At 41.3% G+C, this 16,599-nt stretch overlaps 2 protein-coding genes across 2 annotated transcripts in view; both read left to right on the top strand.

Annotated features, from left to right (window-relative positions):
- The window catches only part of lyn (LYN proto-oncogene, Src family tyrosine kinase), a 17,894-nt gene extending 10,660 nt beyond the window's left edge, over positions 1-7,234 (top strand). Inside the window, exons 7-13 of the mRNA XM_079173257.1 lie at positions 78-227; positions 453-605; positions 2,480-2,662; positions 3,836-3,912; positions 4,594-4,747; positions 5,445-5,576; positions 5,962-7,234. Coding sequence (XP_079029383.1) covers positions 78-227; positions 453-605; positions 2,480-2,662; positions 3,836-3,912; positions 4,594-4,747; positions 5,445-5,576; positions 5,962-6,164 — 1,052 coding nt within the window. The 3' untranslated portion in view covers positions 6,165-7,234. The remainder of the gene's footprint in view (positions 1-77; positions 228-452; positions 606-2,479; positions 2,663-3,835; positions 3,913-4,593; positions 4,748-5,444; positions 5,577-5,961) is intronic.
- Positions 7,235-7,969: 735 nt separating this feature from the next.
- urod (uroporphyrinogen decarboxylase) lies at positions 7,970-14,718 on the top strand. Its single transcript, XM_079173494.1, has 10 exons — positions 7,970-8,132; positions 9,130-9,242; positions 9,411-9,490; positions 10,015-10,077; positions 10,478-10,675; positions 10,806-10,967; positions 11,852-11,986; positions 12,456-12,556; positions 13,235-13,301; positions 14,287-14,718. Exons 1-10 carry the CDS (start codon positions 8,110-8,112, stop codon positions 14,449-14,451), a joined length of 1,107 nt encoding a protein of 368 aa, XP_079029620.1. The 5' UTR covers positions 7,970-8,109; the 3' UTR covers positions 14,452-14,718.
- Positions 14,719-16,599: the final 1,881 nt, after the last annotated feature.

Genomic DNA, 16,599 nt, shown 5'->3' with positions numbered 1-16,599 from the left:
ATCCCACGCTCTCAATACGTCTTCTTCCTCCTGCTTCATTTCCAATCACTCTCTCTTACTTGCCGACGCTTCCGCAGGAAGTTACTCGTTGTCCGTCAGAGACGTGGGCGCCCAGGGGACAGATTCGGTCAAACACTATAAGATAAGGTTGCTGGATAATGGCGGCTATTACATCTCTCCTAAAATCTCCTTCCCTGGCATCGGCGGTATGATCAAACACTACCACAGTGAGTACAGCTCCAGAGTGGAGCTGCCTTAATATCCTTTATTCCAAAAACTGTCACCCAACGCCTCTCATGTGTTTGGCATCAGTTGTGTTTTTTATTAGTTGCTTAAAGACTTTAATGTTTTATTCATAAAACTGAACAGCCAACTCAAGGATGGCTTCGACCTCAGCGGCTGTTTGTGTTTGTGTGTGTGTGTGTGTGTGTGTGTGTGTGTGTGTCTTCCAGACAAAGCAGATGGCCTGTGTCGTAAACTGGACCATGCATGTGCGAAACCCAAAGCTCAGAAGCCGTGGGACAAAGACGCGTGGGAGATTTCCAAAGATTCTATTAAGATGGTGAAGAAACTCGGAGCAGGCCAGTTTGGAGAAGTCTGGATGGGTGAGTCAAGAGATGGGAGGAACAAATGTGATACGCCCATCCAGCTCTAGCTTCCACAAAGCTGGATTGGTCTCGGTCAGGGCAAGTGACAAAAGACAACACAATGTCTGACAACAAAAACTGAATCAAGCTTAAAGGTGCTGTGTGTGTGTATATATATATATAGCACCTTTAAGCTTGATTTGATATGATTAGGAGTAATTCTATTGCCCCTCTAGTTCAGTTTTGCACGTCTGGGGATTTCTAATTCCTTTGTCTCTTTTCTGTGAATTCAGAGCTGCAGAAGTGGACAGCACGGGGAAGTTCCATTTCCCCCTAATTGAAACAAAAATGACTTCCTTCTTTTGTTATCTAATAGTTGTAGCACATAGTTTTGGTCAGAACTGAACATTTGCTCAAATGTGTCCGTGCATGTAGTAAAGACGGTCGTGGGAAGACCAGCAGTGTCGCCAGTTTATTTATCTATCCAGCGCATCACTAAGTCTGAAGGGAGATGTGGTGATGCCACACACACACACACACACACACACACACACACACACACACACACACAGAAAAAGAATAGAGAGGGACAATGCTTTGATGTACAGACCTTGCTGTGGTCTGATACTTGCCTATGTTGCAGCGATTGTGGATGTTTCTACGATTGCCCTTCAAGCACTTTAATTTTAAACACAATGGCTCAAACACACTGTGTCCATAATCTGAACTAAACATAGCACCTTGTCTCGTAAACTGTACTGTACATTGTCTTGTTTTGTTACGTAAGAGTGCATGGTTGGAATTGCATAGTGAGAGTTATTTGGTCAACAGCAGCTGTACGGTGTAACACCGACTGCTTATTTGGCCCACTACTATCAAATTCAAAACATGAAACGTCTAATGTAATATAGTGTATGTACGTATATATCTTGGTTTCCTGAACTGTTGCTAAAGCCATTAAATCACCACCCATGATATTGCCCCCCCCCCCAGCTGCTGTTCGGGAAGTCGAACTGAAAACACCTGTGTAGGTCTGCTCGGCTTATAAATGGAGCAAATGGAACAAATTGCAGAAATACCCTTTTTCTTTTTTTAAACTTACTCACTTACAGCTCAATATCAGTTCTGTGGTTCTAAAAGGAGCTTAGATGTCATCGAGGTTATTTAAAGTCCTGGTGAAGTAACATCTGAGATCTATTTCTATGTGTTAGGACATGATTGCTGAAATAGTGAAAAGAAAAGAAAATAAAGACAGAAAAGAAAAGGGCTGTAAAGTACTGAATTGTTGAGTTGGACCTTCAAACTGTTTTTCGCCGTTTTCGTGCCTAAAATCATGGCTTGATGACGCACTGGAGCCATAAACTTAGCATAAACCCTCCTCTGACCATATACATGATGACAATGTGTTCGTTTACATTGTAACTGCACGTATGTTATCAAACCTCAGCGTGTGTGGGCGTGGTTTCAGAGCACACATGCCCCCAGCCTTTTAAAGTATACTACTTTTTTTGCATTTAAATTTAGCTGGGTGGTTATTAACACGTTTCTCTGAACACTTGTTTTTGCTTTACCGGGACTTTAAAGATGTTTGTGGCTGACTATATCATATGGTGATGCAGTGCTCTGTGAGCTGGACCAATGGGGGCTAAAAGTCAGGATATCTTGACCTGTACCTCATTTTTTATTTAATTAAAATTTTAAGTCACCTAACTTATATTTTCTACATCTAGTGTCAAATAGTGTAGCTACTGAACCTACCACAGTAAATAAAGTGTTGCTTCATTTGATTTGCTTTTTTTTCCCTCAAGCTCTTATATTCATCGCAACAATTTCCATGAAATGTTCTCTTTTTCCCCTCTATCACCCTCTTCCTTCACTTTCTGTGAAATCAGCTTACTACAACAACGCAACCACAGTGGCGGTGAAGACGCTGAAGCCGGGCACCATGACGGTCGAGGCCTTCATGGATGAGGCCAACGTCATGAAGACGCTGCAGCACGACAGGCTGGTGCGGCTCTACGCTGTCGTCACCAAGACACCCCCCATCTACATCATCACGGAATTCATGTCAAATGGTGAATGAGCTTTCTGTCTCATGACACGTAGCTTTTATCTGGAGCACCTTCTAATGACTGCAGCGGGACAATAAGCGTATTTTTAGATATTCAGAAAAAGCATCTTGTAATAAGATGTGCTGATGTCAGCAGCTTAGTATTGTGACATACAGTATTCATGTGACCACACATTGATTCATGGACATATTTCACAGAGGAGCTTATGGAAGCCCTGAGAGGGAAGTGAGAAAAAGAAATTGAAGTCTGACCAAAGCTGTTTCTCTCTAATGTTTATGAAATATGAACAGATGAAAACAAGTTTTTTCAGGATAACCTTCATAAGTAGAAGATGAATCTTTTATAACGAGTGAAAAGAAGATTTTAGCAGTTGATTATTTTTTCTTTTTTTGAGTCTTTCTTGTTTGTAACACTTTTTACGGGCACAATGAATGCAATTTGAAATGTATTTATACGGCGCTTTTCACAGACAAAAAAGTCACAAAGTGCTTAACAGAGCAGAAATATTTAAAAGCATAAAAAACACAATGTGGCCATAGGGCCAATAATTTACATATACACATAAAAATAATACAACATTAAAACATATTTTAAAAGCAGGTCTAGGACATGGGTTTTACCTAAACGCCAGTCTAAAAAGGAGCTGAAGTGCACCACTATCCCATGTTTTTTTTTTTTTTTTTAATCACATTTATTTAAAAGGGACCATGTACAGTTTAAACATAAAGGTCTCCATTCGATGCACTGTACCAGATTGTAGCTGAAGCTAATTTGCATCTGCAGTCCCTTGGCAGGTCAAATGTTAGATTAAAAGCTTTCATGTTTTCTTACAGATTCATTTTAATTCCTCCATGCACTCCATCACAGAAAACGTACCCAGGTAAAAAATTGTTTAGGACCTTAGAAAACATTATACACCAGTTCTTATGTCACAAACACATGAGTGAAAACAAATTAGATTAGATTTAGAACATTGATCAACAGAACCATCTTTTTTTCTCACTTGCCTTCCACTTGGCGTCCGTAGGATAATTGCAAGGTTAGCAAAAAACACTGGTTTTTCAGAAATCTTAGCGAACATGGATACGCAAGTAAGCAGCCTTATGCAGTACACCACACGCATGGACACAGCCATGCAAGACACTGACCATGTTTCTTACTGTTCCTTGTCCCTAGGGAGCCTACTAGACTTCCTAAAGAGCGATGCAGGATGCAGACTCCAGCTCCCCAAGCTCATCGATTTCTCAGCGCAGGTGATTTGCATACTGACCACAACATGCTGCTCTTTCTCACGGCCCACGCTCCGCCGTGGTGGTGAAACAGATGTAACGTCACTGTTTCCATTGCTGAACTGAAAGGAGGAACCATAACCAAAAGCAAAAAATATAACACTTCACTGATAAATAATGAACGAATATTTACTTCAAACAACTGTTTCTTTCAGCAAATCATGTAATTTGTTGTAGGAAAAACACAAAAATGACAGGCCTGCAAAATAAAAACGTCACTGTAATTCTTCTTCCTCTTTTTGCCCTTTAAACTATGCACACTTGAAAAAGGTGACTTTTCCAAATTCAATGTCTTATTTCCCTTTTTATTCTGAGAAACAGTCAAAACCCCAAATGTTCAGTTCACAGTGATATCAAATACACAGGAAGGCATGTGAGTCACTGTGAATCTCAAATGGCCCATCACACTATCTTTAAATCCACCACCAGTAATTCATTGTGTCAGCACTAGCCTTAACTGGACCCTGAGCTTGTTTGTGTCGCCCACAGACCATAGGCCTCAATCCGTACACAGCATCAGTCTCACAGAGAGACTTTCATTGTTTTGTTTTTTTGTCATCTTTGCTCGTCTGTCTGAATGAAAATTGGGATAATGATCGTACCGTGCCGCTCTTGCACACCATATTTTCCTTTGTGCTGTTGCAGATAGCGGAGGGCATGGCGTACATAGAGAAGAAGAATTACATCCACCGAGACCTGAGAGCAGCTAACGTCCTGGTGTCAGAGAGTCTGCTCTGCAAAATAGCTGATTTTGGACTAGCAAGAGTCATCGAGGACGACGAATACTCTGCCAGAGAGGGTAAACTGTGTGTGTGTGTGTGTGTGTGTGTGTGTGTGTGTGTGAAAGAGTGACAGATTCAGACACTGAGATCTTACAGTTGCTTCCTAGTGACAAAATAAACCCTGCCTCTCTCTGCTTAGAAGTCAATAGAAATGTCCCATTGTTGTCTTGAGTCAGAGATTTTTCCCTTTTTAAGAACTAGAAGCAGAATCGACTAAATAGTGTCGAGTCCAGTGTGGCGAGCCAGACGGTTGCTCCACTTTTTCAAGCTCAAATCATGTGGACCCGTATACTGTAATGACCAACACCCACCGATGGCCTCAAACCACACACTGGGTTCTTTTCCTTCAACACTGACGCCAGTCTAGGTCACATGACAGTCTAGTATACAACACTGTGCCGAGAGATATGTGGGACAGAATGTGTGCATCTCTGTCATAAGAGGAAACCTCATTGATCACTGATCTGGAACCAAGAGACACTGAAACTACAGGAAAGTTATAAATAAATAAAGTACATGAATAGAATCGGAACATTCCGTTACATATTGCGTCGACGGAATGTCTGACGTGTATGTGTTTTTTTACATACAGTAGAATAACTGTAACTGTCACTTACAGATCTTATAAATGGCATATTTTGTATCCTTGTATAATGTGTTACCGGTGACACAAAGCCTGTGTGTGTGCGTAACTGTGGACGCGTCCTCCCACAGGAGCCAAATTCCCCATCAAGTGGACCGCTCCAGAGGCCATCAACTACGGCTCCTTCACCATCAAGTCAGACATGTGGTCCTTCGGAGTTCTGCTCTACGAGATTATAACCTACGGGAAAATCCCATACCCAGGTGAACGTTACACGGACTATGTGTTACGTGTCGTGATTATTATTACCACCATCAACTATTCTCTTAATGCATTCGTTGTGTATGGCTTTGATTTGTCACTGGGGTCATTTCAAGGGTTAAATAGACTGTATTCGTGTTAAGATAATAATAATAATCAAATAATCCGTTATTAGTCCCACAGCGGGGACATTTGCATTAGTAGTGGTAGCAATGGAAACCAAAATCACAAAATAACATTGTGCTCTTAGAGTTACGAAGCTCTACTGCCCTCTGCTGGTTATCACTCTCTCTAGCCGATGACTGCATTTGTGCACATACAGTATTTGTGTTCCTCTAAACACATCTCATGTATTGGCTCCTCCATGTCTGCCCGCACCGTCCTCAGGTATGACCAAAGCAGAGGTGATATCCTCGGTGCAGCGCGGCTACCGGATGCCTCAGCCCGACAACTGTCCCGCCGAGCTCTACGAGATCCTGACGTCCTGCTGGAAGAACAAACCCGAGGACAGGCCCACCTTCGACTACATGCAGAGCGTCCTGGACGACTTCTACACGGCCACAGAGGGACAGTACCAGCAGCAACCATAGAGAGAGAAAGACATTCACTCCAGGTTACGTTTGGAGCTACTTTAGATATGCTTTTTGTAATATGACACATTCTATACATGTAAACAATACATTTCTTTCATATTTGCTGTTCAGAATATGCAGTTTCCAGAATGTGCTGCAGTATATTGAGCATTTTGAGGTAGAGGGGAGATGGATTTTGCACAAAATTGGTAAAAACAGAAAAAACAGAGAGGAGTCTTGGGCCAAAGCATTTAAACATTTGGACCAAATACATTTCATTTGATGTTTGTGTACAAAGGGACTGAAACAGCTGACATTGTACAAAGAGTTTGCAAAGGCAGGACACAACAAAAGAGGATTGGTTACTTGATTTCTGCACAAACTGAGCAAACATTTAGTGATCATATCTTTGACTTGTTCTTTAAATGACTGACTTGTTCTTTGACCATATGTATTCACCAAACCTATTGTCCATCTCTGTCATTAATCCCATGATGACATTTATATTGTTTGATAGTCAAAGAGGGTATTAGAGTAAATCATGTCCTACTTAAAAGAATATATTGTGTAAAGGTTATGACTATCCGTTTAACAATTCACGACAGTTGATTTCATAAACTGCTCTGGCAATGGGAGCCCCCACAGTTGTTTGAGTTGTTTCTGTGTGTTTGCTGTTTCATCGTGAAAGGTTGATCGCCTCGCTTCATATTGAAGTACTGTAGTTCTTGCTTATTTCTTTTGTTTATTTCTTTGTTTCAGGGGGTGTAATCTGTTCTTTGTATTGTTTCGTATAATCAGAAACATAATCCGGACTTTTAACTCGCACTTGGTTTGACATTGGATGGCTCTTGATAGTTAGACTTAACCTTAAATGTACAGAAGAAGGATACTCTAGCCCCTATATGGGCTGTTTTGAACATTGTTTGCTTCTTGATATTTGCAATGAGAATGTGTACATTTTATATGGACTATGTGTGTAGGCAGTAAAGTATACTCTGTGTTGGATGTTTGTACATTTAGCTTTAAGAGACTTAGTTCTCACTCCTACTTCACAACTTATTCTGTTGATTTTATAAAGAAAAAACTGTTCATAAGCTTTTGAAGTCAATTTGTCACTTTATTGCATTCAAGTTCATATCAGTGAGCTGAGAGAACTACACACATAGCTTCATGTCCCTGGTATCAAGAAGTACGCCCGAAAGAAAGGATCATTAGATTTACATGTTAGTAATTTAATATTTTTAAACTTGAACAACATGTATTATAAGCCAGTGATTCTGAAAATGGGATCCATTAAATGTTTTCAGAGTCATTCATTTAAATTAGATTTTCATATTATTTTTTGGTTACACAAATAATAATTAATTCATAAATTACTTTCTAATGCTACAAATTTCGGAGAATTTTCAAATATGTTTAATATGTGTCATTTCTTTTTAATATATGTATCAAGTTATTTTATTTAACTAAGACTAAAGAAGTGTAAAATCATAAAAATGTCAAATTATTCTAAGGGACGTACATACATACAACCAAACAAAGGTCAATGGTCAGTGGCTATATACAGACCTTTATTTCCTATTTATAATTATGAATATTTATACAATGTTGGCAGCATTTGATACAGGTATGTTCATAAATCAAATTGTGTTATTTTAGTAATATATTTTTAAGTATTTTGAGAGGTTATTCAATTTAATAAATCAGATGTAACAATATAATATTGTAAAGAATGGTACATTTATACAAATAAGTATTTTATTTTGAATCCGCGGCTCGTTTCCTGGTCTGGTCACGTGGTCTTCCAAGATGGCCGCGCCCTGTAGCAAAGGGGTGTAGTAACGGAAGGAGTTGTGCAATCAGGTTTAAATGACAGTTGAGGAGACGCAGGACGCAACTGACATCTCTAGAGAGAGATAGAGGAGCGCGTGAGAAAGCCGTACCCCTCCTCAGAGCTGCCGACATGAGCAAGGACGGTTTAATCCTGTGAGTACCTCTGTTGTTATCCTACCACAAACAGTGTTACATTCGCGGTAACGCTAACGTGTTTGCATGCTAGCTGAGTGACGTTATGAAACGTGTGTCATTCTTATGAAAACATTTCTTCGCACAACATGCAGCATCGCATTCACCGTTTATAACCCCGCTCACTGATGCTGCCGCGCATTCACCCCACGGAGAAGCGTTCAATCCTTATGCTACACACATTATTAACGTTAATATTTGGATGTTCTGATACATTCGGCATCTAGATAATCCAATCAAAGATTAGTTACATTAGTTATTAAAATAGTTATTATATTTTCTTGTTTGAACTAGTTTAACTTCTATAGTGCGAACACATAGTGTGGGAATAACCCTTATTTTTAACATTGTTATTAATTGACTGGTGCTGGATGAAAACAGAATAAATATTGAATCACAACTTTTCCTGAGTTGTCCATTATTTCTATTTCATTTGTATAGTCTAGCAGCAGTTCTGCATGTGTTAACGTGTTACAGTACAGATAACATTATTTATTGTTTTGGTCTGCATTTTACGTCACCGGAAAGCAATGTTTTCAGTGATCCATACGACCGTTTCATATGACATAATGTCAGGTTACGAAGCATCACTGACTACATCTAAAGCAGCCATTCATTCAACCGTTTCCCCACTGCTGGAAGATGATAAGAAAGAGAGAGAGAGAGAGAGAGAGAGAGAGAGAGAGAGAGAGAGAGAGGAGTGTCATCCCTCGTATCTCTGCCAGTGACGCTGGGCGCCTTGCATGAAGCCGTGGAGAGGGAGGGGGTCTGCCTGTGTGTTCGATAACCGACGCTATAGCGATTAGGACCCTGGGGGCCAAACCCCAAGGGCAATTACTGTGTTTTTATCCCAAATCTTTGATCGTCCGCATCAGTTTGTTCTACAGTTAAGCATTAAGCTCACAGAGAAGATCTGATGCTAATCAGAGTTTGTTGTTTTTGTCTTCCCCCAAACCAGCCCCAAGGACTTCCCCCGGCTCCAGAACGACACGTTCCTGCGAGCAGCACGAGGAGAAGCCACCGAGCATGTCCCCGTGTGGTGTATGAGGCAGGCTGGGAGATACCTGCCAGGTACTAGGATCAGTGCGCCTTCCCTTTCTCTGCCGAGAGGCAACTTTCTCTGCCCTGACCAAGAGTCAAAGACTTCCTTTGCACCTTCAATGTTTTTCTTTTTCGACTTCAAATAACAGTACAGCGGGACATTAAGGCGTTCGTCTTTTCGTTGAATCTACTTTGCAGAGTTCCGTGAGTCCAGAGCTGGGAAGGACTTCTTTGAGACATGTCGCTCACCAGAGGCCTGCTGTGAGCTCACTCTGCAGGTCCGAACAATGCTCCTCACACTTTGTATCAAAGCTCTTCTGTCAATGACTTCACCTCTGAGACAGAAGTGCAAGCATAACGAGAGTTTATGGCTATCTCCTAAATGCAAATACCCATTTAAGATAGAATTTAGATTCATTTAATGACAATTCTGTCTGAACAACATTCTGAACGATCTGAAGTACTCAAAATATGTGATATATATATATATATATATCAAACACCAGTGGAATAAAACCACAATATATCCTAATGTCTTCATACTTTTTTTTTGTCTAAAAGATCACATTTTCATCCCGGTTAACTAATTCTGAAGCCATTTGGCACAATTTATTTTTACTACTTGACACCAGCTCAGAAGAAGAAGCTGCGATGTGCAAACAAGCTCTCATGATACTTAGTTTTAAACATTAAACAGTTTGATTCACACGTCGTGATAATAAAACTACATGAAGGCAATAAACGAGTTCTGTTACCCCATTTCTTTTTTTTTTAATACGTCTTCCTCTTTTCAACTTTTCAGCCTCTGAGACGTTTCCCCTTCGATGCTGCCATCATCTTCTCTGACATCCTGGTGATCCCACAGGTAAAGACGGGGGATCGGGTTTTAGTTTTAAGTCCACCAATGCGGACAGAAAAGTCTAATGTAATGCTGCTCCAGCTAACGTGTTGGCGACAGCTACTGTATAAGCCAGTGTTCTGTGGTCTTAATGCAGCGTGAACAGAGTCTTAGTGCGTTGTGTGCATACGAGCAGTCAGCTGACCAGGTCATTGAAGACAAAGTGACGTAAAAACCAAGTTTTTAATTAAAAAACTAATAACACTAAAAATTAATTACTAAACCAATTAAAAACCTGTATGTCACTCAAAAAGTATTAGTAATATATGACAGGTTGAGTTAGTTTTTGAGACACTCGCACGGTCTCGCCATCTATATCTTAATTCCTTAATTCATCCTCCCTCCCTCCCTCCCTCCCTCTCTCCAGGCCATGGGTATGGATGTCCAGATGGTGGCGGGTAAAGGTCCCACGTTCCCGGACCCCCTGAAGGAGCCGGAGGACCTGCAGCGCCTGCAGGCCAAAGTGGACGTGGACAAAGAGCTGGGCTACGTCTTCAAAGCCATCACGCTGACCAGACACAAGATAGAGGGCAAAGTGCCGCTCATCGGGTTCACTGGAGCTCCGGTGAGAGACGACACAGACCCGCTTTTTTAAAGATGCAGAGAAGAAGCGCTCGTGGTGTTATTGGATGAGAAACAATGACTTGTACTGTGATCTCCTCCTCTCCCCTCTCTGCTGTGTGCCCCTCCAACAGTGGACGCTGATGTCCTACATGATAGAAGGCGGAGGCTCCAGGACCTTCTCTAAAGCCAAGCGCTGGCTGTACAGACACCCTGAGGCCAGCCACATGCTGCTGAGGATGCTGACGGATGTGATCGTGGAGTATCTGCTGGGACAGGTGGCAGCTGGAGCTCAGGTTACAACCCCCCTACCTTACAACCTCATTTCTACTGCTGTGACACATGCAAATTCAGCTTTAAGATGGCAACAAATGGTTGGACATAAGCTGCCTTTTTTGCAACTTAATGAAGTTTAAAGAAGTGTTTTTTTCTGCTACGTGTTCAGCTGATTGTTGACGACAACAATAAGATTCAGTATAAGGCACACTGTGTGAGTTTGCTGATTGTGGCTGCTCCTGCACACACACACACACACACTCCTCATGGAAACAAACCTGCTCCTCGGTATCAGCACAAATGCGTTTGAGGCAGCACAGCCCGAGAGCACAAACCTGGATTATTACACGAAGTCTAGACGATGTCCCGGCAGCAGGGTACGCTGCCGCTGCAGTGTTTGGAGCTGAAGGGTGGCTTTAGAGGGTCTGCCAGTTTACCTGAACATTTACCTCCTCTAGAGGTGTCGAGCCTCCACTCTGCTGCTGTGACCTCTGACCTTTCCGGCAGAGCAGTGTGAGAGAAGAGAGAATGTTATTTAGCTCTCTGTAGTGTTTCTGAGAGTACTTGTAAGCCTGTGATGACAACGCGGTGAATACAATAAGTGGTAATGCTAATCTTTGAGTGTTATGAGCAGTGGAATAGGGAATGGCATTACTGTAGCTTTTTCCTTGTTTTTAGATCTTTTTATTTTAAATGTTTCTACTCTCATAAAAAAGATGCTGCAACAGTTATTTTGATCACATCTCGCTTTGAGAAATACTCAACTGGCTTCATTTAGGTTCATCCAAATCTGCTGCCGCCAGCGTTAAAAAGTACTTTTGAAAAAAAAACAGTGCTTCATCTTCTGCTGTGTGTGTGTGTGTGTATGTGTATGTGCGTGTGTGTGTGTGTGTATGGTGTCCAGGCCCTGCAGGTGTTCGAGTCTCACGCCGGCATTCTGGGACCAGTGGAGTTTAAAGAGTTCTCTCTGCCTTACCTTCGAGACATCGCTCGCTGCGTCAAAGATAAACTCAAGGAGGCAGGCAAGGACATTCCCATGGTGAGACACACAGAAGTGTAAATGTGCTTAAATCCACAACACACACACACACACACACACACACACACACACACACACACACACACACACACACACACACACACACACACACACACACACACACACTCAGATTCCTGCAACATGTGTCCTTCTTGACACTGTCGGTGGCTAATGATGCACATCATCTACACGAGTCGACCGTGACAACTCTATCTATTTATGTATTTTTCTGTTTTGTTCTCTTGTTCTCATCACTCTCTGTATTAGTTTCAATGCTCTCTTCTATTCTTCTCATCACTCTGTTGCTTCTACACCACCGGTTCCCATGAGGGGTCATTAAGGATTCATCTGCGCTGTTTATAAATACAAACTCATCTGCTTTATGACCACAAGAGAGCAGCATTTCACCAACTATGGTTCATGATGATTTCTGCTTTGAACATCTTTTTTTTTTTTTTTACTTTTCCAGATTGTGTTTGCAAAAGATGCTCACTATGGTCTGGAGGATCTGTCTCAGTCTCATTATGAGGTGGTCGGGCTGGACTGGACCATTGACCCACCATCAGCACGGTAACACAAGTCTATTTCCCTACAACGGTGTCCCATGCTGTTTAAGGACACGAAAACCCACAAAATAACATCACCTAACAATCTAAATGCAAACTACACCTTCTAACTACAGTGTTTGAATGTTTTTTCTGCACCAATATATGTGTGTGTGTTAAATATGCCACATCACACATCAGCCCATCGGCTTTTAATTTGAAATCGTGAGTTTCACCCAGAGCCGGCTCCTCCGGTGGCAGTTTGTACGATTTTAAAGTGTTTTGAAGGGACATCTCTGGAACGAGAGCAGGAATAGCAAAGGATCAATACTCGGACCTCCTCGGTCAAAGGCAAATCCAGCTACAGCCTCAAAACCCTCTGTCACGGCCAGAACTGCAAAACTATTTTGCAGTCCTCACGAGCCATGCTGTCCTGTTCCCCGAGGAGCAAGTTAACCATTGCTGACCTCTCCCTCGTCCCTGTGTGCAGGATTTAAGTCAACAGACGTCTGTGCTTCCTGCTCCGCACATCAAATACTTAACCTGTTGGTGTGTGTGTGTGTGTGTGTGTGTGTGTGTGTGTGTGTGTGTGTGTGTGTGTGTGTGTGTGTGTGTGTGTGTGTGTGTGTGTGTGTGTGTGTGTGTGTGTGTGTGTGTGTGTGTGTGTGTGTGTGTGTGTGTGTGTGTGTGTGTGTGTTCTCAGGGAACGCACGGGAGGGAAGGTCAGCCTGCAGGGAAACATGGACCCTTGTGCTCTCTACGCTCCAAAGGTAAACTCCACTCCCACTTTGCTTTATTCTCCCACAGGGACGGAACGTTTTTTTCCCATGTTTATTCATTTATTCCAAACCTTCTCTATTGACTTAATTTTGAGAAGACAAACTATCTCCAAATACCCTCTCACCCATCCCCAGTAACACAACAATCTCTGTGAAGGAGGAACTGAACAAGCAGAACATTAAATATCATTGTTGTAATTAGTTACAGCGTTAAAGAAATACATTTGATTTAATAGAATGTATTACATTTTAAAATGTACTTATTCTAAATTGTTCTGACTTTTCTTTTCTGTGAGTATTGAAGTCAGATTCACCAAACTCTTAATTGGATAAACTTGTTGTAAACTGCTCCTTTAAGCCTAACATTGCCATACAAAGCTGCCTGTTGCGCTCTGTTGTATAGTGTCACACTCGTCTGTTTCCTTTTCTGGATACTCCCCTCGGCATCTACCGTGTGTCATAAACATACAGTGGAGCTTCAGCAGGAACAATGCATTCTGTTCTTTTGGAAATCAGAATTCCTTCATTTCATTCTCAGGAATATTGGGATTAAAGTTAGTCATAGTTAGTATCTGGTGTGTTCCAGAAGAAGTCTCTTCCCAGGTCTCTGCCGATGTGTCTGTGTGGAGATCAGCATTTTGGATTGTTTTTTATTAAATAAAAAAGAAGTGAAAGAAAACTCTACTGCCACACTTTTCTCAAGTCTCAACTTCTGCTATTTTCAGTTCATGCTGTGAATCTTATTATCATCCCACAGTATGTCAACCCATGTATCTCTATAGAATACAGTGAAGTGCTGTAATTCATTCTGACAAACCTTTGTTTACACACAGTACGACAATTTCTAACTCTTCACCAGAAGTTCCTAAAATTGTTCCTCTGACCCAGTTTGAGCGACTCAGACTTCTCGTGAATATTCTGAAGCCGTAGCTGAGCCCCGACTTATGTGACGGCTCTTCCTCTTCCTCTTCATCAGGAGCGCATTTCAGACATCGTGAAGAAGATGCTGGAGGGTTTTGGCACGAGGGGCTACATCGCCAACCTGGGCCACGGCCTCTACCCGGACATGGACCCGGAGAACGTGGGCGCCTTCGTGGAAGCCGTGCACCAGCACTCTAAACAGATGAACAAACAAATGTAAAGATGTGTGTGTGCGTGTGTGCGAGCGAGCAAGCCAAGAAATGATGATGGTGATGATGGTGATTGGGGAAAATGTACATGCACTGTTGTATTAAAAACTAAAAACGTTTAAAGCATCACGTCTGTTTTCAGAAGTTGAATCTGTTCCCAGAGACTTTTTTTAGGAAGAAAAATAAACCACACTGTTTGACACACACATTCCAGTGTAGATCAAGATGTTGGCTGTCTAACACAAGATCTTCTGTTCATCATATAATAAATACTTTGATCTGGCTGGGATTGGATTATGTGTTTCTATTGTTCAGGTTTGCAAGTACTTTTACATCCCAAACACATTTCAGTTGTAGGGATTTATTTTATTATTGGATCTTTTGAAAATGTTCAAAAACAGCTTTGACCTTTAGAGGAAAGCTTTTTTTTTTTTTGCTTTTTTTTTTGCCATTTGTCATCCAATCAAACTCCCCGCTCTGTCACTCCAGCACTTACCAATCCAAATGCAGAACCTTTACAGCCTCTTAATGGCCGTGAACAGCTTGAATCAAAGCGGAGCTCTCCATTAGTACGAGGAGCTTCTTTGTGAAAACTGAAGGCTGGGGATCTGGCAAAACAGATTCCAGCGAGAGAGGCGTTGCAGTTATGAAATAATTGTTTCAGGAAAAATGTCAGCGCGCAGCAGTTGATCATTCCGCCATTGTAACAGCGAACAAAATCAGCGACGAACTCTGCATGAAGATTTTTACTTTAACCTCCACAGAATGACAATGATTTATGAAATTGCGGTCGAGTGCAATGTGAGCCGGGCGGCAGGCAAGGGCCGGAACTTAGGCCTGCAGACCCCTGGCATGGCAGACCAGCTCTTGGGACGTGAAATGTCACCTCTCGGGCGGGGCCCGGAACCAGAGCTGGTAGATCGTTACCAACTACATACAGTTGGGCTCAGAAGGGCTGCAGCTGCTCAGCCGGCCCGCTCAAGGTTATTTCAGGGTGCTGGAGAGGAGAGAAAAAAATAAAAAAGTCATAGTTTAGCATAGTCATAAAAAAATAAGTCAATAGCATGAAAAAATCATATTATTGGATTAAAAAAGCTTTACATTCGTAGTATACTATGTCAAAACTGAAATAAAAATGTCATAGTCTAGTGAAATTGATTTTACAGAATTAAAAACTAAAGCTATACATTCTTAGTATAGTATGTCAAAAAAAGAATACAATTGTCATGTTATAGTATGTCCCAAAAAGTCATTAAAAAGTCAAAATAAAGGATGTCATATGTGGATAAATGTCATTTGAAAGCCCCAGTGCAGTATGGCAAAAAGTCACAAAAAATGTCATAGTATACTCATTAAACGTCCTAAAAAGGTCACAAAAAATATACTGTAGTGTCTAAAAATAAAAGTCGTTGTATAGTATGTTGAAAAAAGTCAGAGTATTGTATGACTAAAAATAGTAATAAATATGCCATCTATAGAAACTTAAAAAAATGAACTACTATATACTGACTTTTTATGACTATTTTCAACATAGTCTGATTTATTTAACATACTATAGACGTTTCTTTTATTCTTTTAACACATAATATACTATGACTTTTTTTTTTTTTACACTTAACAGGACTCTTACTTTTTTTCTATGTTATGTACTTTTTTGAAATCCTATACTATAATGTTTTCCGACATCATATACTATACTATCGTGACTATTTTAGATACTTTTTTTTTTAACATAATCTTTTAACTATGGCTCATTTATTACTTCCTATATTCTGACTTTTTGATGTTGATGAAAATGTGCTGCATGTGTGTTGTGCTGTAAAAACAAAGAATAGAAACCAAACGCCACAACAGAGGTGTGAGCTGAGAGGAGATGTGCCAACCGAAGCGCTTCTGCGTGCAGTACGCTGGGCCCAGGTGTGTCCAATGACACTGATTACTCTGCAATCAGCTCTGCAGCCCCGGAGAGAGAAAGCAGACACAGCGGAGGAACCAGACGGAGGGGCCGTCACACTTCTGTGAATTGTTACCCATCTATCGCGCTGAAAGGAGTTGTTGTTGTTGTCGTTATCCGAAGCCTACTGAGTGCAAAATGTATCCCATGATGCATTGGCTTGAATGAGAAATCAGGAGTGTGTGTGGCTAACTGAGCATGTGTG

The sequence above is a fragment of the Pholis gunnellus genome (genome assembly GCF_910591455.1).
Source record: "Pholis gunnellus genome assembly, chromosome: 14".
Classification (NCBI taxonomy): domain Eukaryota; kingdom Metazoa; phylum Chordata; class Actinopteri; order Perciformes; family Pholidae; genus Pholis; species Pholis gunnellus.
The sequence above is the reverse complement of the archived record's forward strand: the minus strand, read 5'-3'. Positions and strand labels throughout refer to the sequence as shown.